Source organism: Triturus cristatus, chromosome 5_2 (genome assembly GCF_964204655.1).
Source record: "Triturus cristatus chromosome 5_2, aTriCri1.1, whole genome shotgun sequence".
In the NCBI taxonomy this organism is placed as follows: Eukaryota; Metazoa; Chordata; class Amphibia; order Caudata; family Salamandridae; genus Triturus; species Triturus cristatus.
The window spans coordinates 352,367,805-352,390,274 of NC_140588.1; the positions used below are offsets into that span (position 1 = coordinate 352,367,805).

Sequence of the window (22,470 nt, forward strand, 5' to 3'; positions counted from 1 at the left end):
ATGACTGTGAATATGTGAAAGAATTCTGAGAAGTGAAATTGTTAAGGAGTAAATTTAATTTGGTCTCATCACCATCAATAAGTCGCAAAAGGAAATTGAGAGAGGTGTAGCTAGAGAAAGAGCAACCCCTGTGATTTGATGACACCCTTAATGTACAAAAGTATTAATGAAGAGTAATTAGGGACCGGTTAAAAGTTTAGCTTGAAGAAATTGTGGGTATTTCGAATTTGCAAATTGTTCCTATGCAGCTTTGTGTTCTTGGTGGTTCAGTGAGCCAATGTGCTGGGTCCACAGGGTTGTAGGTTCTAATTTGAGCTGAACCTGCTAATCTGAGAATTGAAAATAAACGTATGACCCCTGAAAAGAAATTAACATTTTTCCATAGGGCAAATTATTGCAGTTTAGATGAAATTAGGAAGGCTTTTTGTCTTTGACAGCTTCAGGGCTGTGCAAGGCAGATTTTGACCTTGCAGCCTGTAAGGTGGGGGCTAGAAATAGGAGCGACTGAACCAGGAGGTGAAATCACTGCTTAGAAAGCGTCTCTGACATGAAAATGTGTAATGCTTGCAGCAGGAGAGCCTTGGAGAGAGGTGGGGGGCAGGTGTACTCGCTGTGGCCCGGTTCTGCGCTGAGGGGCTATTTTTAGCTTCTCCGATAAGACAGGGCAGCTGAGGAACGAAACTCAAGGAGCCTTCCTTGTCCCTATTTTGAGCAAGACCAGTTAGACTTTCCATAGAAAACTGTTTTTATTTTTTTTAAAACTGTTGCATTAATCCTAGACAAAAAGTAAAATGATGCTCTTGCTTGAAATTTTAAGGGCTATATGCCTATATAAAAACGATTTTCCAATTGAGAATTAATTTTCTCAGTGGAAATTGTGGCGCAAAGCTAACATGGGATATTAGATAAGTAATCTTACCTTTAGAAAGTTAAAATTAATATGACTTGTGTGTCAGAAGCGACACAGTCAGTTCAGCTGACAGCTGGTCATCATAAAGATGACCTACTGTCAGATGGGGGTGAGTAAGGCAAGGAAATCAGTTATTGATTTTAAGCCTGACAAATTAAGCAGGCCAGAATATTCGACTCTGAGCTGTAGGTTCAGTAATTGCGTATCACTGCTCATTTAATTATGTTATTGTAATTTGTCTATGCTTTCTGTGCTTGGTATACTGATGGCTTGGCATAGGTATTTTTATTTTATATATGTTTTGTTTTTGTCGTATTGACAATTCTATTTTAATACTAGTACAAGTTCTCCTGTGAGGTAAGGAGATGGTCGTGACGACGCCTATCTTTGCGTAGCAGTTGGCTGGTACCTGTTCAAAATTACTAAATTCCACAGACATGATATTATCATTATCATGCTGTCAAAATGGCAGACAACACATTATCAGTGTATGTCTAATTGGTATTGGAGATGAATACAAAAAAAAAAAAGTTATGCAAGACTAAAAAATGTGTTACTTGTGGTTAAGCCATGACTGCCCTTCTCTTATAGACAGGCAGCCGTCAGTCATATGTTTCCAGATTGGATATTATGGAATCATTATGGTTTGTAGCCCCTGCAAAAAGGTGACCTGAATTTTTCTAAATATCGCACTAGCTAAATCCTGTTCTGTTTCTTTGGCAGTGTATAAGTATGCCTTTGATCCCTTAAAGGAAATCAGGTTTCCTTTGTCATATTCTTTATATGGGGTTAAAAGGCCAAAAAAAAAAAAAAAAAAAAACGAAATTGTGTGTTTTACAATAAGATTAAATTTAGATACAAAATGTCACAGCATTCATCCTTTTGTATAGGGTATTCAAAGGCATTCACATTATACAGAACGACAGAGTTGTGTTGACTTGAAAGGCGTGTGAATTCGACGCCTTTACGTGTCACGCAGCTGTGTCAACATGAATTCTTCTATTTCTGACTCCGGCCACAGAAAACAGCTGAATTACTACCCTTTTAAAAAAAACTCGGAGTAAACATTCTGCATCTCAGACTGCTGTTTTAAAGGTCAGAAATGTAGTTTCATTATTTTCGATAAACAGAGGACAGATTGACAGTAGGGATTTCTTTTGTTAATGCCTTTTTAAATAAGGATAAGAGTGGTTTTTGATGTTACATAATAAAAGTGGCGCAGATTTAAAATGATTATATTACAAATGTTATCTAACATAGGTGCATTCAATTCGTTGTTTTACTATTCATAATGCCTGAATCATGATGCTGTGACCTCCTAGCATCCAAATTGAATTTAAGCCGTGCTATACCACAATAGGGGGTCAATTACATGTAAAAATGTCACTTTATCCAGGCTACAAAAACTTATTTTTATAAGGGTATACATTATACATTTCTGATGCCACATCTCTGGGATATGTAGAGGACATTCTGGGGATGACTATTGTGCAAAAACATTGGAGGCTATTAATTTTTAAGTGCCCTAAAAATCAAAGTCGAAATTGAGTAAAAATTCACTATTTAAATGAGATTTCTCCAGTCAGAGCAGCTTTTAAACTGCCTTAGGCTCCAGTAAATGCACATATGTAAGCATGAGACTTCATAAGCTGACATCTATATTGCTCAAGCACTCAGCACACTGATTCTCAATATACCTATGTACAAAAACTGGCAGAAGTTATTAAGCTTACCTCTGAAATTGTTGGTAGACACACGATTAGAGTGGGTTTCGCTGTTTCGCCTTCGGTCTCTAGGGTCACTTTGACTTGGGAGCACCGCATGACAACCTTGCATACAAGATGGAACAGCTGCATAGGTTAAAGGCCGAACTCCTACATTTAGAAGCCTGGCAGGGCTCGGCTTCACATGAGCTTTGACATTTCGACATTTGAAAGACGAAATGGCAGGGGAAGAAAGAGGTTTTTGCTTACCTTTTTGGCAAAAGCAAGTTTTTGTGTGCACTCAATGAACATAGTATATGTGACCTCTCTTTAAAAGACAATGGCTCTGCCATATATATATGGTACCAATGCTTTTAGGGCTGAATTCAGGAAGCAATGGGATTTAGTTTGAATTCATGCGTCCTCATGTTGCACTAGTACATTTGCTAAAGGAATATGTTCTTTGGCTAGCTGAAATGTGCTATTTAGCTCCTCAGAGTTTGTTTATGCCCAGTTGCTACAAATTGGGGTGGATAGTGTTGACAGAATGAAACCTGGTACAGGTTTCTTACTGTCAAAACTGGGGAGAGGAGGCTAGATCCTCTACAAATTAAGGGTAGGCAAATTTATGTGTTCTCTCTCTTTTTCTTAATTTCTTTCGAGCCTGTCTAAACGGTCTGTGAAATAGCCATGAGACATTTAATTGGTTATTCAGTAATACTGTTTTAAACATTATTAGCATTAATAAAATGAATAAATATATTTAGCTATGTTACTACCCATCCTCTCTGATGGAATTATGAGAGGATGAGTAGTCTAGATTGCTGCTTCCTTACTTGATCTTTAAGGGGAACTAGCTGTGGGTAGTTTTTGTTTGAACATTCTCAGGTGATAACACCACTATTGTTTGTTATTCTCATGCTATATGCAGTTTTGCAAGGGCATTGCTAGTTTTTATTAGCTAGTCTGTGTAAATAAACTGACAGTCCTTACTAGAACTAATGTTGCATAGTTTGGATTGTGAAAAAGTAGAATGCAGGGAAGAGGTCTATGTGATCCTTAGCAAACATTTTTGAGGAAAATATTGTTTTATAGGAGTCTGTTAGTCACAAGATGTTCCACTGGAGAACGTGTACCCATTATGTTGAAGTTTTTAGTTCTTTATGTAATAAGAATCTTTGTTAAATTAGCAGTGTTAGATTTTCCTGTTGCTCCTATAACATGAGAGCATGGTCCTGAGTATACAATGTAGGTGCTTTTATTAAGAAAAATCATTTTAGAAGTGTCTGCAGTCCTGTACAAGTAATGCAAAGTTTATGAGTATAACATTTCCTTTTTCTTGAGGGTCTTTAGAAATGAACACAGACTTCCTTGACTGCTTGGGATTGGGTGACGTATTACTCTTGTCAGTTCACTAAAGAGTTCCTTTTATACTTGCCAATAGGTTCAGGCTGTTGTTTTATTTACTCTCACATATATGAAAATGGTTCTAGGGTGCCTTGTTAATATATGGGGCGTCCCTAGACTAGGAAATATTCTGAGACTATCCTCTCTGTTGATAGATTATTTCTGTGCCTTGTCTACAGACCTTTTGTTCTGTCCACCAATAGATATTTGCTGCTTTACAACCATTGCCAGAGGGGCGCGGTCATCAGATCCAGCTTGAGGAGTCAACACAAGTCCAGCTTGAAGTCAAAGTGAAGGTAACCAGCACAGGCATTGCTGGCAACCAGGACCTCAGTGAAGGTAGAAGGCCGGAAGCACTGGGATAAGTGTACCCCTGCTACTATCTTGGGCGAAAGACGGGGTCACAAATCAGAAAGGAGAAATCGTGGATCAAGCTTTTGATGCCCAGCCGAGAGTCACAGACCGACCAGGAAGGCGAGAAAGTTTTTGCTTGAGGTAACCCCCTTTGAAACAAGGGTTGCTTCAGAGATCCTAGCATCAGGCCTCTGAATCCTGGTCCTAAAGTGGCTGTAAAGTTTTCACCTTTGTTGGCCAAGAGATATGGCCCCAACGAAAGAGCAGTGTGCCAGCAGAGCAATACAGGAGTTAGGGAAGGACTGGAGTTCAGGGTACAGGTGCTGTGTCTCTGGTGCTTGTTAGATTTAAATGAAGAAAACTGGTGCACTGCCTGAGACACTGGACAGGATCGCTGAGCGCATTTGCCCTGGTGGGTGATTGCCCTATCCTGAAAGAAGAAACTTTTCCCTTGAAACTAGGCCACGATTCCTGAGTTGCGAGTTGTGCAGCTCCACCGTGGGAACAACAAGAGCCTGCCTGTGAGGCTCAAACGGACACAGGGAGAAGACTCCCCTCTGGTTGGTTGTACAGCGGCTTTAATTTCCCAAGGACTTCTTTTTCTTTTTGTTGAAAATGTACCCCATTGATCGTCCCATTTTTGAGGAGGAGCAACCCTTTGTCCTAATTCTCATGGTTCTGTGTAGTCCTCCTGGTCCTCTGGATCCAGGATCATTTTGGTAAATAATATGTCTGACTGCTTGAATGTTTGTATTGGGTTTAATGATAGATACTCTAGCCCTCATAAAGGAAACACTGGAAAAGTCTAGCGAAAATGTTTTTGAAGTTAAAATTGATGGTAACTGAAATGCATAGGAGCCTTGAAAATGTTTTTGCTGGATGGTTCTAGGATTTGCTTAGGACTAGAAAGCTAATAATTCTGTTTCTGATAATAGTAATTACTCTCTCCTGCTATCTGTATGACCCAATTCTCTGTTCCCTTTGTACTTCTGTTTATACCTTATACATACCCGCTTAACAATATTTAGAATGAGAAATGCCCACCTAGCAATGAATTAGGATATTTATGAAAAAAAAAAAATTAACTGAAAATTAATTTGCATATTTTTCATTTTCCTACTGGATTATGGGAGATGTCTTCAGCTAACGCTAAAAGGGTCGTCTGTCGTAAATTGGCTGCGATTAAATTAGCGTTAGCAGAATCCATCTGGTATTTAGAGGCTATCTTGTACATTTTGTGGAATCCATTTTGTATTTCTGGCAGCCATTTTGTTTACCCTTGTGCTCTGTTTAAAGGACTGGTTATACTTAGACTCTGCTACCCTGCACATGCGCAGGAATATCTAACTGTCCATGCATCTGTTTTTAGTCTGTAACTATCAGGTTGTTTCTACCAGAGTCAGCAACTGCTAGCTCCTCCTTTACTGTCGACTGTGCATTTCTGTATGACCATCTATGTATGTAACTCTTCTCATGTATGCTTGCACCGCCCTTTTTCTGAGCCCCTGTGTGGGTATAAAAGACCCATGGTTCTTCTACTCTGTGTGCTACCTTCATTCAGCACCACAGGGTGCTGGGTGAATGTGGTTCCACCTCATGAGGTTTATTAAACTCTGTATTTTCTATTCCAGTTTCTGTGCCAACTTCTTTCTAATAGTCTGAGGACTCTGTGCAGAGAAGGGCGAACCCCTTGCACTGGTAGGCCTAGCTGAGGCCTATTTTCTACAATCTGTTCAGGTATAATACAAGTGTTGTATTGTGATTTCAAGGTAGAAGACACGAAGGTATTATGCATCATACAAATGAGATCAAACTGCAATTCCCAGAACTTTTGACCACATGGATATACTGAGTTTAGTTTTTCTTACTGTTAGCTGTAGATTTTTTTTAAGATGATGCCTTAATTATCAGTGGAGAATGATTCTGTCCCGGAAAAGTTTGTGCCGCCTTCACAGGTATGCTTGAAATGGTTATACTATATGCATGATGGATACATCTGTCTGATGCTTTTAAGATGTTTAAGGGCACATAAGCGGTGGCCTAGCATGGATAGATACTCAGAAGAAAGGGTTAAGGTCAGTAACTAGGAACTGGAGCATAAAATAGAGCCCATGCAATATGAGGGATTATTTGTTTTTACAAAATCATTAGGGAAGCTGGTGACTGATTATTTTCAGGTTATTTAAAAATGTTAAGTCAGCACAAGTTTGACAGCCTTATTTGATTATCAGACAAAGCAGGTGGAATTGTTTTCTGTTCAACACTGATATTTTCTTGTGACTATGATACAAGCATTAAGAAGCCAGGCAATGGTGTACAATTTGTCTAGAAAACTGATGAGGGGATATTTAGAACTGTGTGATATTCAACACTGAAGAACTTCTCTTCATCATCCTAAAGGGAACAGATTAGTCAGTCACGTCAACATAATTGTAATTCAATGTCTGCGTTGGGAAGTTGTTGGTGGATTTCAACTCTTCGGATATATTTCAACATGTCTCATTCTACAATTGGAGAAATTTGTTAGAAGAATTAAGCTATTATTTTGATATCTGCCCGCTAGCCCTGGCAATGGTGAAAGGGATGTTTGGATGTGAATAAGCTCATGTGGAGATTTGCGACAATGTGAGAAAAGTGCTAGTTGCAAGCAATGTACAATATGGTCAGAAAATGTGTGTTAAGATAAAGAGGTTCTACATGGGGAATCAGATCTGGCTGAAGGAAACCGGCCTGGGCAGAAAAAGGTTACCCAAGGTTGGTACTTCAGTAGGGGAGCAAGACATTAAAGATATTCGTGTTCACTAAAGACGTTAGGGATACTGGTGTTGATGAAAGGCCCTACCAGGTTTGGAATGTTGCAGGAGTAATGTAATGAAATGTGCTAATGAGGGCAGTACTGTTAAGGTGAAAACTGGTAGTGTTCTTAAGGCAAATTCTTGAGACATAAGGTGTGCAAAATATTAGTTCAAGTGGCAGTTTTTTTAAAAGTGATTTGTTGGCGAGTGGCAGGAGTGTCTGGACCTGCCATGGTCCCAAATGGAGTAAATATTTTGTGTAGTTCTCTTGGTCTGTGTGCCCAATGCTTGGTGTATTCCTTTCAGGTTATGAATATGTCATATTAAAGTATGTATGATTTCCGTTGTTCATTAAAACAAGCATTTGCAATGCAATAGATCTCGCATTTACGCGAGTTTAAGCTATTGGCATTGTAAATGACAATGGCAATAGCTTAAACTCACGTAAATGCGAGATCTAATGCATTGCAAATGTTTGTTTAACTTTAAAACTGAGTGTGGCGCCGCTTCAAGGACACCGCGCTTTTTTTTTTAACTTTATCACTGAGCACGGTGTCCTCAAGGAGGCGCCGCACTGAGTGTTAAAGTTAAAAAATAAATTAAAAAAACGAGGGCGGTGGCCTTGAAGCGGTACAGCACTCAGTTTTAAAGTAATACAAAAAAATAAACAAACAGAGCGCGGTGTCCCTGAAGCGGACACCGCGCTCACTATGAAAGTAAAAAAAAAAAAAAAATTAAACAGAGCACGGTGTCCCAGAAGTGGACGCCGCGCTCAACATGAAAAATTAATAAAATTTAAATTGAAAATGATCGCAGTGTCCCAAAAGTGGGCGCTGCGATCATGATGAAATTCCCCAAAAAGCACCAGCCATAGTCCCCATTAGTGCCAATAACAAAAATAGTGCTCACCCCCTAGATAAAGCAGGTCGTGTAACCAGCCAAGTAAAAGGTCCAGCCGTTATGGGCCGTAACAAATGGAGACAAGGCGGTACCAAGGCGGGACGAACAAGCCCATTTACGAATCAGAAGCCACCATTTACGATGGACAATGGCACAAAGCTAATGACAAATATGGGTAGAGAGTGGGAGACACTTCAACAACATACCCTAATACAGCATGCCTCGCAGAGCGAGCAGGGCATGCGTGCTGCCGCCAGGCTCGACCTAAAAAATAGAGACATGTTTAAATGCTTCTCATGTACCTGAGATTCACCAGATCCAAGGAATCTCAAGGTTTATAGCCATAACAGTCTGTTAGAGTTGACCCTAACCTTTGAGAGCCAATATGCTGCTACTTCATCTCTACATACCTAATACTTGCCCTTGGCCATTGGAAATTATATAAAGTGATCTCACATGGACCAATTAGAGACTGAATAACTGTCTTGTACTTTTATAAATGTTTATTTAGACTTATCAAGTTTTAGAGGCGCTGCATAAGTAAAAATAACATCTCAACTTAATAGCAGTTCTTACAGAATCAACAACAAAACCTTTTGCATAAAAATACATTAGAACCAATCTTTTTTTTATTTAAATCATCTCCTTTAACAAAAAAATGTGTCACAGTCCTTGCTCTTTGGAATTACTGACAATCTTGAAAGCCCAATCCAAGAGTCCTTCAGGTAGCCTGAAAAAAAAGAAAACCATAACAATTAGATTTAAACGTTCTGGTCACATAGATAGGAATGAAAAACAAGAAAAGCAGAATTTAAGATTTCGGGACAGACAGCTGTAATATTCCAATATTCCGGAACAACTAACATTTCCTGGAAAGGTCAGTTACCTATTTTTACTTCCGATAAGGAAATTAAATTCTGCTGGATACAGTTATCTTGTAGCTTATATCATCTTATGAGATACAAAGCCAGGTAGACCGAACAGAAAATCTCAATACAGGCACAAGGGGATTCTGTTATACTGACAAGAGCACATAAAGGAGATAGCTGTTTGTGCCTCCTGTTTAAGTTTTCAACTGACGTCTTTGAGCCAGAAAAAACATGGAACACAAATGACAAAGCAGTAAAAATGAGAGAAAGGTAGTACAGCGGGAGGTGAGGAAAACGTGCCTATAAGAAAAAACTATCACCAAAGGTAAATAACCTAATCTTGTATTGGGTGTATTCTGCCTCTAAAAGGCTTCCAGGTCAAGAAGTGGGCGTGAGAAAGCACGAAATTAAAGGTTATTTAAAAAACAGAAAGTACTGCACCTCTGGGCGTCCACAACGTGATTCCTATGCACACAGAAAATCCAGGCAATCAACCTGGGAAAGATGGCAACCAAGAGCACATTGGGGGCTGCCAGGGCCCAATATTGGCGCAGCCCATAGCAGACATTACATCATACCTTCAACTCTGGTGGATCGGCCAAAGCTACTCTGGGGGGTTCTTTCTTTACCATTTCTTACATATCTGAATGTATATGAAAATACATTTCGTTAGCATCTGCCTTCAAAATACATTTTCTTTCCTGGTTCTGGCAAAACCCCAAAAAAGAGCTACTGACCAATCATGAACTCTATTTGTGCACTTTAATAACGGAGAGCCCTTCTTGAAGCCAATCTGTGGATTTTCCCCTTCAATTTTAATGTAGGAAGATGAGGAATGAAAATTAGCATGTGAATTGTCTGCCTTTACCTACATTCTGTTCCAACTTTTAAGCTATAAATGATGGTTATACCATCAGCTGTATCTATTCTCTCATAAAAAAAGGAGAACAAGCATTTACAATGCAATGGTCTTGGCAATATTATAGGTAGAGCTATTGGTATTGCTCATTATTTTTTTTATCATTTTTGTATCCCTAAATAAATGGCATTGTCATTTCTATTGGCATTATTTTTTTTTTTGCATATGTGATACCTATTGCATTAGCAGAAAGAGAGTGAAGTGGTGAGATAGAGAGAGAGAGAGTGAGGTATTGAAATAGAGAGTGAGGTAGTGAGAGAGAGTGAGGTAGATAGAGAGTGAGGTAGTGAAAGAGTGAGTTAGTGAGTGAGGTATTTTCTGACGTAGTGAGATAGAAACAGTGAGTGATGTGAGATAGCGAAAGATTGAGGTAGTGAAAGAGCGTGAGGTAGTGAGGGATGTTGTGAGGTATTAAGATAGAAACAGAGAGTGATGTAGTGAAGTAGTGAGATAGAGTGAGGTAGTGAAAGAGTGAGTGTAAGTGACTTAGTGTATTTGAGAGAGAGAGTGAGGTAGCGAGATAGAGATGAGGAGTGTGGGGCCGAGTCAGGCAGCTCAAGACGGAGGCTGAACGTAACATCCTGCACTGGGCTCAAATGGTAGGGAGCAGGAAACAGAGCTAGAAAACACGCTGCGCGCGCACACTGCAACTTCACCAAAATCCAGAGCGGAGACGGAGCACAGGGTGAGCGTGGGTTCCAGCTCATGCACTAGAAAGTGCTGTGTGTGCTGCTGCTGCTCACAATACAGGAAGGAATTGTGAAGGGCAAATCAAGAACCGAGCTTACAGCTCATGCTGCGGAGTGCATCCTGCTATAATGTTTGTACATTTTTAACTCGTTTTTGAAACTTTTCTGACTGCATAGAGGTTATAAAACAATGTTTTAAGTACTATATTATACTAATTGTTGATCTCAGTAGAGGTCTTAATAAAAATGAAATGTTTAAAAAAAAAAAATACAATTTATAACGACACTGCGTGCATGTGCTCGAAAATCCTACATACAATACAGCGGGTTTTACCCAAAAAGCTAGGGACTGTCCGAAGGGTGTCCAACAGTCTTACAGAGCACCTACGTTCCAAGGTGAGAGCGCAAACAGAGACAAACAGTGAACAGCGGTGGTAAGGGGTAGCGGGGAATCAATACAGAAAGGGGCAGCTGGGTGGAGAGAAGATATAAATGCAAGAAGAAGCAGGTGCAGAACGGGATTATCAGAGACAGTTGTAAGGGGAGCAACGCTGTGAGGAGATTGTAAAGGTCAGAGGCGGGGTGGAAGATGTTTTGAACAAAGGTGTGGAGGTTAAAGAGGCAAAATGCACAAAGAAAAGGGCGGCAGAGTAGGAACGTGTGTGTATCGGATGGAGACTTCAAGAGTTTATTTGGGCATACGGCTTAGTGACTTCCCCTCCCTACTACTGTTCACCTTCAGGCTCTTGCCGGCCCCCGCCATCCGCCCCTGCATATCGACTCCTCTGACACGGGAACTGGAGTCTTTCACGAGATCTGCCTGTCAGCAGCACAGTAAAACAGAGCACTGCCAACAGATCGCCTCCCTGTACCGGAACTACTGCTGTCGCCATATTGGTATTCTTTCTGTTACTGTTGGTGCTCTTGAAGCTACCGGAAGTGCGAAAACTAAGACGCATCAATACAACTTCTCCCTTTTGCACAAAGAAAAGGGCGGCAGAGTAGGAACCCGTGTGTATCGGACGGAGACTTCAAGAGTTTATTTGGGCATACGGCTTAGTGACTTCCCCTCCCTACTACTGTTCACCTTCAGGCTCTTGCCGGCCCCCGCCATCCGCCCCTGCATCTCGACTCCTCTGACACGGGAACTGGAGTCTTTCACGAGATCTGCCTGTCAGCAGCACAGTAAAACAGAGCACTGCCAACAGATCGCCTCCCTGTACCGGAACTACTGCTGTCGCCAAGAGGATGGCCGGGAACACAGAACATTGAACGAGAGAGGAGCTGAACAGGAGAGGGATGGAAATACAGGCAGACAGAGGTAACGGAAGGAGAGGCAAGGCAGGGGGCAGAGAAAGAGGGACGGGGAGTGAAAACAGAACAATACCGGCGGCGCTGGCCAATAACGTCATCTCACTGAAGGCAGTCCTCAAAAAATGGCGGATGAAAGCTTCGAAACTTTTTCGGATTCGGGGGCGTGTTCCTGCTGTTCTAAAAGGGCGTGGCTAAAAAGTGGAAAGAACAGCAAGGAACACGCCCCCGAATCTGAAAAAGACGGAGCCTATTTGGAGGGACGGCTCTCTCCTCCAATGGCTGGCCTCCGTTTAGGAAGCCAGCCAATGGAGGAGAAGCTAAAAGAGAGGCGGGCTAAATAGCCACTCTAGAAAACATTAAATCTCCGACTTCCGGTTCTGCCTTCGGCAGACCGGTAGTCCTCGACCTAAAAAGGAGGGTTGGTGTAAAAGACTTGCCAGACCTTCAAAGAATTCCATATTCAATCCTATAATCAAAACAATGCTGAAGCACATCAGCTGCTGCAGATAACTGCTTTATCAAAATAGAGGGTTTCATAGACTAAACCAAGTACTAATTCTCAACTGTGTTAGTCTGGGGCGACACAACGTTGATCCATTTGGAGCAACACTAAGAAGTAAATTTCCATCAGTGGTTATCAGATGATACCTTAAAAGAGGGTCTACGAGCTAGAAACTGTCAATTGAAATACGTCATTGGAGAGGCCACAACCTTTATATTTTAACCTCTTGATATTCAGGTATAAAGGATCAGATTGCCCAAGGAGGATGCACAATTCTGCCCTTAGTTGGAGAAAGAAGGCTGACATCCAATAGGCGAGAGGCCGTTTATTTAGGAGGACTGAACACAATAGCCTTCTAGCCCAGTTTGGATTGCTCAGGATAATAGATGCCCCGTGGATTTTTAGTTTCCTGGCATCAGAGTGAAAAATGGACCAGGAGGGAATATATAAAAAGAGTCTACCTGACAACTCCTAAATCCATGACAGAACCCCAAGGAATTGGAATTATAATCAGTTGTATCTCTCAGTCAATTGATTCTGCTTCTAAACAGCTGAAATGTAACAGAACCTTCGCCTTCCAGATGGATGGGCGAACCTAATGTTCACCTCCTGATATAATGGCCAAAAAAGTCTGCATCTCTTTGCTACAAAGTTGAAGAAAGCAGGCTCTCTCTTTCTTGTTCACATAGTGCATCATTATTGTATTTTCTTTAAACACCATTATCTTGTTTTCTCGCGCAGAGGTCAGTAAAGGCACTAGTCTCAATTGGACAGCTTCAGTTTCTAGTGATGTGCAGCTTGCAATGGTTTTCAGACCAGTGAACACTAACTAGAAGATACTGTGAGATTGCTTTACAGCCCAGCAGAGGAGCATACATGCAGGAGACATGAGACCCAAGTGGATAGCTGTGTCCGGGAGTCTTGCAAATATCAACCACTGATGGTCGTTGCACAGTCGAGGGGTGACCTGAACCAGTGAAGATAAGTTCTCATTAAATTAGGTATATTAAATTCATTAAGACAACTGAAGTGGATGGCAACAACGCTATCAAGTACAAATGAATCACAGCACAGAAAGCAAGCCAGAAACAGGAGGGCTATTGTTTCCCTGACTTTGTGAACAAGGGGATGGACCCTCTGCCTAATAAAGTGTCTAGGACTACTCTGATAAACCTGTAAAGTTAAAGGATGGCTGAAAGCTTTAAAACATTAAGGGAGAAAACTATCCCCAGAAGCAGGAATCATATCATCAACAAGCGGAGACAGGCTTTCAGTGGATATTCAACCATAAGGTTCCAGGCATCCAATAAGAGAAGACATTGCCACTTTGCTGCAAAAGTAAGTGGCGGAGCTAAATAAAAAAACATCAATTAGTAATTTGGAACTTAATATTGTTTCTATGTCACAATGAAATGAAGGAATCAAGGTATCGCAAGAGCCCAGTGCTCACTGCCAAAAACCATGCACATGTTGTGGCCTGTGGCTATGCCATGCACTTACTCCATTTGGCCACACAAAGTGCTGCACATGACTTTTGGTCACAATAATCCTGTAGCCCTCCCTCTATCCTGTCCCCCGCCTCTAGGCTCTCTATTTGCACTTCCCTGCATGCTCTGACCCCAGTGAAGATAGTTCCTGGTGACCACTAGAAAGAGAACTGAGCCCTACAGCCACCTCCAGCCCGACTGCATTCACCAAAATTATCAGCAAGAAGGTTTTTTATCTTTCCAGGAAATCTTACTCTTCCCCTTTGGACAGTGTCTGCACCTGCTCATTATTTGCCAGTATGTCTACTTAGATTCCTGCAATTATCCCTGGCACTGGAAATGCAATTCATGATAATATACCGAGGACAAATGTAAAGAGTTTAGTTGCAAAACAATAAGAAACATAAAATAACGGAATGTATTAACTATAATTCAAAGTGTTGATCAGTGGCGGCTCGCATAGGGCGTGCTGCGGGGTGGTGGGAGGGGCGGGGTAGTAAACTCAGACATATGACGGAACAGAGGAACGTAATAATTACCTTCCTCCGTTCGGTCGTATATCCAAGTTTACTACCCCCCCACCCTGCCCCTCCCACCGCCTCACAGCACGCCCTAGGTGAGCCCCCACTGGTGGTGATGTATAAATGTAATACAGCTGTAGTAAGATATGGGTGGGCAGTATTACGAGACAACCGAAAGAAAGAATACAAGAATATGTCAGGTCAATATACTATATATACTATAAGAACTTAAAATAGCCTATGGTGGGCCCATCACATGGAAAAGCAGAAGAAACATAAAAATGTAAACTCAGACTCCATGCCATTCAATGTCTACAAGGAATGCTAAATGTGCTGATAGGTCCCTTACGTTTAGACAAACTGAAGAGAAATTGATAGAGTGCACGACCTGTGGATTCTGGTCACAACTAAGAACATTAGTTGCATTATTTTTGAGGACCTAAAATAGTATGCTGAATGGGTAAGCAATCATACAATATGAAACTGTACTTAACACTTTGGAAGTGTAATTATTGTTTTCCAAGTACCAATTGCACACTGTGAATTAGCTGGTAATAACCGGTGGTGTGGCCCTTGAAATTAGAATACTGAGGTAGTCTACTGTGGAATGTATTGTGAAAAACCGCTTTGCATAAAAATAGCAATATAACAATTTAAGCTTATTGGTGCTTGAAAAACTTTGGAATGAACTTAGATACTGTTCATGTTAATAAAATAGAACTTTGTTTGAAAAATGTATCTTCACTAGTTTTGAAATTCCTGGAGTGGGATGCACTTGTGAAAAGCCTGCCAATTGTAAATGTGTCCAATATTGTCAAATTTATTAGGAAATGAAAACTTTCTTTGCACACCGTATACATCAGCACAAACACTGACATACTAGAAGTAAACTAAACATGTGAAATGTCGGCCACATTTCATGTAAATGACTCAAACGGTGCCCTACTAATAAGGATATAAAAATGGAAACTGCACCTTAACCATTCATTGCATATTCAAGATGTCTTTAACATTTTTATAAACTTGGCAAAAAACACGTTTTCTTCACAAATATGCAATTGTCCATGGGTGTGGCAATTCCCTCCCCCCCCCCCCCCGTACTTAACCAATGATCATTATGCCTTCCCAGTCCCTTTCATTTTTTCCCCTTAAAAACAAACTTAAGTTGAATGGGAGTTAAGGTTGATAAATGTATTTATAGTGGTTTCGAAATAAAAAAAAAAGCAGGTATGATGGGGAATGGGTTGACTGTGTGAAATGGAATAAATGATGGGGAGGGTGTATGATGTACTTATTGCTTTACATTCTTTTCAGGGGGAAGAGGCGTGATTTAGGGTTGACTTCGCATGATGTGGTTGGGGCAGTTAATTTCTTAACTTTTATACCACTATAAGCGTATTTATCATCACCTTCCTTGCACCCTTAGTTGTAAGGAAATAAAAGCACCCAATCAGTAATATATGTAGCCTCGAGTGGGTCATGCTGCTCTTCACCTTTACTTCAGTGCTTTGAACATATGATAAGCACAGTGCTACTGTCTGATTGGCACACTCGTGAACCACTTTCCACTAGTGCAACTGCAGGGGAGATATAGAAATGTTTGGGATGCTGGTTGATGAATTATCCATCTTTGCTATTGTGATTTCCCATAGCCCATAATTTCTCAATTGTTCTGAAGGGGCTTTATCAACGTACGTGCTTGACTGAAAGCATAAAAGTGACTTAACCAGCCCCCAACACATACAACCAATGTTCAATAATTTATGAAGGACACTGAGCCATCTGTAGACTACATCAATCATGGAGTGCACTAATTAAATAGTGGACCAGACAAAGTCCAAGTACATCTCGTAATCGGGCTCACAATGACAGCAGTCTGGCCCACACTCGATATCTTTCTATACCATAATCTGGCCACAGGATAGGGGCAATGACCTACAAGGGACGAGGGGTGAGGTGGCGCGGCCATACGGCGCACACAATTACAAACCTGACAGGACTGCACAAAAAGCAAACACTGGAGCCTCATGGTAGCCATTGCCCTCCAGTGGGTGGCCATCACTCACACAATATACCATCAGCTCAGCCTCCCAGCCAAGACGTTTACCAGAAAGTAGAGTCTTCGAGACGTTATCATCTTGTTGGCTGAGTTCTGCGACTCCCCACCCACTCCCTTGTTATTTTAATGTTCTCAAAGCAATACTGGTAGGTTTGGCATTTTACTAACCTTATAGATCTAACTCTTGTGCAGAGATCGGTTCCTGGCGCGTTGTACTTGTACTGCAAAGGACTGCCATCAAAATGCCTCTGAAATTAAACGAAAAAGCAGGGTCAGATTACCGTTTCCTACAGCTTTGATTTAGCTTGTCTCACAACTCTTTCTCACAAAAAACGATTTGTGCGATACATTCTCTGATCAATTACGGTCAATCAAATACAACCTGTACCCACTCCAGCGAGCAAAGAAGAATTAAACAGTCTGCCTCACCAAGAGTGGCACCTGCGTCACTGATGATTTCCATGGATTCAATAGTTAGTTCTCGTATAATCTGAAAGTCTCGCGCAAAATGGCAACCCCCCTACTACTGAGTAGGAAGAGTGCTTTAAATAACTACTGTCAGCTATATCAAACGAAAACAGCACTTGCGAATTTAATAACTCAAAAATTGACACAATAGGAATGCAAGCAAGATGCACAGTACTCAAACGTAAAGAGCAGAGGTTAACTAAAGCCAAACACAACTCTGCAAATCATCGAAAGCGCTTACAGCTTTGCAACTCAGACCTTGAACATATTCGCTAGCTACAGCTCAGTCACCATAAAGCATTATATCCAGAAATAAAGTCTCCTTGGAGCTATTTTTAAATGAACGGTAACATAAAATCAAAGTTGGAGAAACTGTCCTTCACTAACAAAACGGATTGTATTGTGTTACCAGAGACAAAAGAACTATGAATATTCTTTGAGGTCTGCACTAGTCACTGTCAAACAATAAATTATTCAGGCCGAAAATAAACACCGAAGGTTTCTTTCAATAGTTAAAAACATCACCTATTAATAGCTGGGGGGTTCTATGCTTAGTTCAAACCAGCTCTACGGTACATTTGCAGTGTCTTCAACTGGCTATTTTATCGAATCTTCACACACAAACACAGCTGTATTTTTTCGCAAGACCTCATATAATGTGTTCAAACTCTTATTTATGGGAGTGCGTAGACTGAAGGATTTTAAAATGGCGACCACTGACCCTCAGCACTGCACAGTTTTGCTACAGTGAAGGAGGACAAGTAGGCCCCCGAGACAGCCTGAGGGTACAGATTACTTTACAGGCACATGGTAGTGGGCAACCCACGATTCCCACTGGGAGGTAAACTGTAGGAGTGGTGGATATGGCTCCTTGGCTGTGTTGGCTAAGCCTTACCCAGAGGGATCTTTCAGCTTCTGCTCCTCACTTTACCCTCTGAAGTCGTATATAATCTTGGATTTACAACGGACTAGGATTCCACTGTTTTCCCCATCAGATTGGCAAATACCCATCCGTCATGCAGCAGACTGATCCACATCGGTCTACGGAGGCTGGGGACAGGCCTGCTGCCCTGTTGTTAATAAACCTGTGCCTGGGTAATCCAAAGTAGACATGGTGTGAATCAGCTACATGAGCTGAAAGCTGACGGTTCCTGTTGCCCCGCCATGCCCATGATGACAGCCACACAAGGTGCTGGTTCACTGGGGCATGCTGGATAAGGAGTAGTTTCTTTTCTGTAACTCCAGTTCTGTAGTAGGGGTATCTCTGTTATAGTCATAATCTAGTGAATAGTCCCGCCCATGTGCGTGGTCCCCGGAGCAATAAAAAATAATCTCTAAAGGTGACAAATCATGCAGACCTGCATACACCTTTAAGAGAGAATTTAATTTAAAGACAGATAATGCAGCCTATACCCACAGGCTACACTGTCCAGTACTTCAACTAGAATTCCACCAACATCCACAAACAGCACTGCCTGTCCAGCTTTTCTCCACATAGGAAAAAACCCTGCCTCTACCAGCAAAAGCCTCTGGAATGATAGAGAGGAAGGAGTGGATAGACAAGCCCCATAGGCTGCCATTATGTGGCTTAAAACAGGATACTGTGCCTTTAAGAAAACTTTCCAGATTTCCAGAACTTTCCCCAGTATCCCAGAATGCCCAGCAGGTCACATTTACTTTCAGTTCTTTTTGAAGGCGTAGCACGCCAGACCTGTAGCATTCTACCTATGAATAAGTATCTCTCCACCGGGGAGGAGGGCGGGCGCTTATGACTATAACAGAGATACCCATACTACAGAACTGGAGTTACAGAAAAGAAACTACTCCTTCTGTAGCAGGGGAACTCTGTGTATAGTCATAATCTAGTGAATAGAATGGCAAGCCCATCCCCACACAACAAAAGCGGTGGAGAACACACAAGACACTACCACTACTGTGCGAACAAATTTCGCAGCGAAGCCTGCCCAACCTGAGCATCTGCCCTGGCATCCGTGTCCAGACAGTAATGCGCAGCAAAGGTATGGACCGACTTCCAAGTGGCCGCCTTGCAGATTTCCGCAATCGGAACATTACGCAGCAAAGCCGTCGTGGCAGCTTTGCCCCTGGTGGAATGAGCCTTAGGTTTACCCCCTAAGGTCTTATTAGCCTTTTGATAACACAATTGTATGCAGGACACAATCCACCGAGAAATGGACTGCTTAGAGGTCGCAAGACCAGTCCTGACTGAGCCATAATTAACAAACAATTGGTCAGACCTACGAATATCCTTGGTCTTATCCAGATAAAATTTCAACACCCTCCGAACATCCAGGGAATGGAGAGACCTTTCCGCTGGCGAAGAGGGATTCTGAAAGAACGTAGGTAAAGTTATAGTCTGGTTGACATGAAAGTCAGAGATAACCTTAGGAAGAAATTTAGGGTGAGTACGCATCACAACCTTAGCAGCATGAAATACAGTATAAGGTTCTTGACAACATAATGCCTGAAGTTCACTCACCCTGCGGGCCGATGTAATGGCCACTAGGAACGCCGCCTTCCAGGATAGGTGCTGCAATGAAGCCTTGTGAATGGGTTCAAAAGGCTCCTTCATCAGTCTGGACAGCACCACATTCAAGTCCCAGGAAGGCGAGGGAAGTCTGACGGGAGGAAACACTTTCTTCAAGCCTTCCAAAAAATCCTTGACCACAGGGATCTGAAAGAAGGAAGTCTGTGAAGGGCATTTCCTGTAAGCAGTCAAAGCAGCCAGATGAACCTTAATGGAATGGAAATTAAGGCCAGACTGCGCCAGATGTAACAGGTACGGAAGGATGACATCTTCCTTACATATCGTCGGATCAAAGTTCTTGGACTTACACCAGATACAGAACCTCTTCCACTTGTAAGCATAGGATGTCCTAGTGGAAGGTCGTTTAGACTCCTTCAGTATGTCCATACAATCGTCTGGCAGATTCAGATGGCCATATTGCACTATTTCAGGAGCCATGCCGCCAAACTCAAAGACGAGAGGTTGGGGTGCACCATCCGCCCCCCGAACTTCGTGAGAAGGTCCGGCCTGCACGGCAACCGCATGTGAGGAAGGAGAGACCGGTGAAGTAGGTCCGTGAACCACCACTGCCTGGGCCACTCCGGGGCGATCAGGATCATCCGCGCCCTGGACTGGGACAGCTTGATGAGCACTGCCGGAATCAGGGGAATGGGTGGAAAAGCGTACAGAAAGCTGTTCGACCAATCGATCCATAGCGCATTCCCCAGCGTCCCCCGCTGGTAGTACCTGGATGCGAAGTCTCGGCATTTGCTGTTTTCGGCGGTGGCGAACAGATCTACGTCTGGAGTCCCCCACCTTGCCAAGACTTCTCCTAGTACTTCGTCGTTTATGACCCATTCGTGGTTTTCCTGAATCAGCCAGCTCAAGGCGTCCGCCTGAGCATTCTGCACCCCTGGCAGATGCGTGGCCGTAATCGTCAGTCCTCGGGCCAGCAGCCAGCGCCAGATCGCCTGCGCCTCCTGCGACAGAGTGCGCGATCTCGACCCCCCCTGCTTGTTGAGGTAATACATCGTGGTTGTATTGTCCGTCTGTATCAGCAGCGAGTTGGTCTGGAAGGACGGAAGGAAAGCCTTCAGTGCCAGGAAGACAGATCTGAGTTCCAGGAAATTGATGTGGTACGTCGATTCCAAAGCAGACCACTTTCCTTGAATCTGCAAGTCCCCGGAATGCGCTCCCCAGCCCTGGAGGGACGCATCAGTCACGACACTCGTCGTGGGAATGTCCTTGTGGAAGGGAACCCCCTTGAGGAGGTTTTCCGCCGAACACCACCACTTCAGAGACTGAAGAGCATGCAGCGACAGTCGTATCTTGTCGTCCCAAGAGCCTGTCCTCTGATCCCACTGATCCTCCAAGCACTCCTGCAGTGGTCTCATGTGTAGCCGTGCGTGAGGCGCGAGGAAGATACAGGAGGCCATCGATCCCAGTAGAGAAGACACCTTCCTCACTGTCGTCGATGGAGCAGTCCTGAGGTCCTGAGCCTTCCGAAGGAGTGATAACCGTCTCTCCTCCGAAGGAGACACGCTTGCTGACCGCGTATCGATGGAGGCTCCCAGGTACTGTATGCACTGGACCGGAGTCGGGACCGATTTGGACATGTTGACGTGTAACCCCAGCTTGTGCAAGAGAGCGCACGTCCATCGGAAGTGAGCTTGCGCTTCCGAGAAGGATGAAGCCTTGATCAGCCAATTGTCCAGATACGGGTAGACAAACACCTTGTTCCTTCGCAGATGTGCCGCCACCACCGCCATGCACTTCGAGAAGGTCCTGGGCGCAGACTTTAGCCCGAATGGCAGTACTGTGTATTGATAGTGATTGGCGCCGACTTGGCATCGCAGGAACTTCCTGTGCTTCCGTGCTATGGGCACATGGAAGTACGCATCCTGTAGATCTATGGCACAGAGCCAGTCTCCCCGTTGCAGCTGAGGGTAAATCTGATGCAACGATAGCATGCAAAACTTCTCTCTGCGAATCCATTTGTTTGCCTGTCGCAAATCCAGAATGGGCCTGAACTCGTTCTTGTCCTTCTTGCGAACGAGGAAGAACCGAGAGTACAGACCTCTTCCCCTTTGAGACAGAGGTACCTCTTCTACCGCCTTCTTTCTCAACAAGATGTCTGCCTCCGCCTGGAGCTCTCTCAGCTGGAACCGAGAGCTGACCGGCGGAATCGCTGGAGGCGGGCTGAGAAACCTGAGTATCCATTGCAAACAATATTCAGCACCCACTTGTCCTGAGTAATTTTTCTCCACTCTGCCGGAAAAAGTTGAATGCTTCCCCCCACTGGAGTGGGTAACGGTTGAGGGGGAAGTAGCCGCTCAGGGCCGAGACCCGGCCGGGCCCTTGGTAGTGGTAGTCGCCTGCTGGCCTCCTCTACCCCTCTGGCGCTTCTGGAAGGGCTTCCGGAACTGCTGCTGTTGGTGCTGCTGCTGTCCCGAACCCTGCCCACGCCCTCTGCCCGAAGACCCGAACCGCCGCTGGAACGGGCGCTTCTTCTTCTCGGCCTTCTCCAACCCGACGGCCGTCAGGGTTTCCGCCTCCGCCTTCATGCGGGCCATCTCATCATCCGCATGTTTCCCGAACAGGGTTTCCCCCTTAAAGGGCAGGTTGGCGACTCTGTGCTGCGCCTCTGGTTTGAGGGACGTCAGGCGCAGCCACGAATGCCGCCTCTGGTGGACGCCATGACAGTAGGCGTGGGTGGCCAACAAGGATACATCCGCCGCCACGCCGATCACCTGATTAGAAACCAGCATGCCTTCGCGCACTGTTTCCAAGAAGTCCTCCTTCCTGTCCCGGGACAGCAGGTCCGCATACTGCTGCAGGGACTCCCACAGGGCTCGGTCGTAACGGCCCAACAAAGCCCCTGCACTCGCCGCCTTCAAGGTGGTGGCGGCGGTCCCACACACCTTCCTGCCCGCAGAATCCAGCCAGCGGCTCTCTTTGTCAGGCGGAACCGTCGATGAAGGGGCGGTCGCATGTTGCTTCCTCACCGCCGTCACGATGACCGAATCCGGCTTCGGGTCCACCCTCAAAA

General features: G+C 43.5%; 1 protein-coding gene across 12 annotated transcripts in view; it reads right to left on the reverse strand.

Moving 5' to 3' along the window:
- Nucleotides 1-8,559: 8,559 nt before the first annotated feature.
- Nucleotides 8,560-22,470, reverse strand: part of ACD (ACD shelterin complex subunit and telomerase recruitment factor) — a 272,109-nt gene continuing 258,198 nt past the window's right edge. For all 12 annotated transcript variants that reach the window (XM_085607173.1, XM_085607161.1, XM_085607171.1 and 9 more), the window contains 2 exons: nt 16,598-16,677; nt 8,560-8,799 (listed from right to left, as the gene is read on the reverse strand). In XM_085607173.1, coding sequence (XP_085463299.1) covers nt 8,733-8,799; nt 16,598-16,677 — 147 coding nt within the window. In that variant the 3' untranslated portion in view covers nt 8,560-8,732. The remainder of the gene's footprint in view (nt 8,800-16,597; nt 16,678-22,470) is intronic.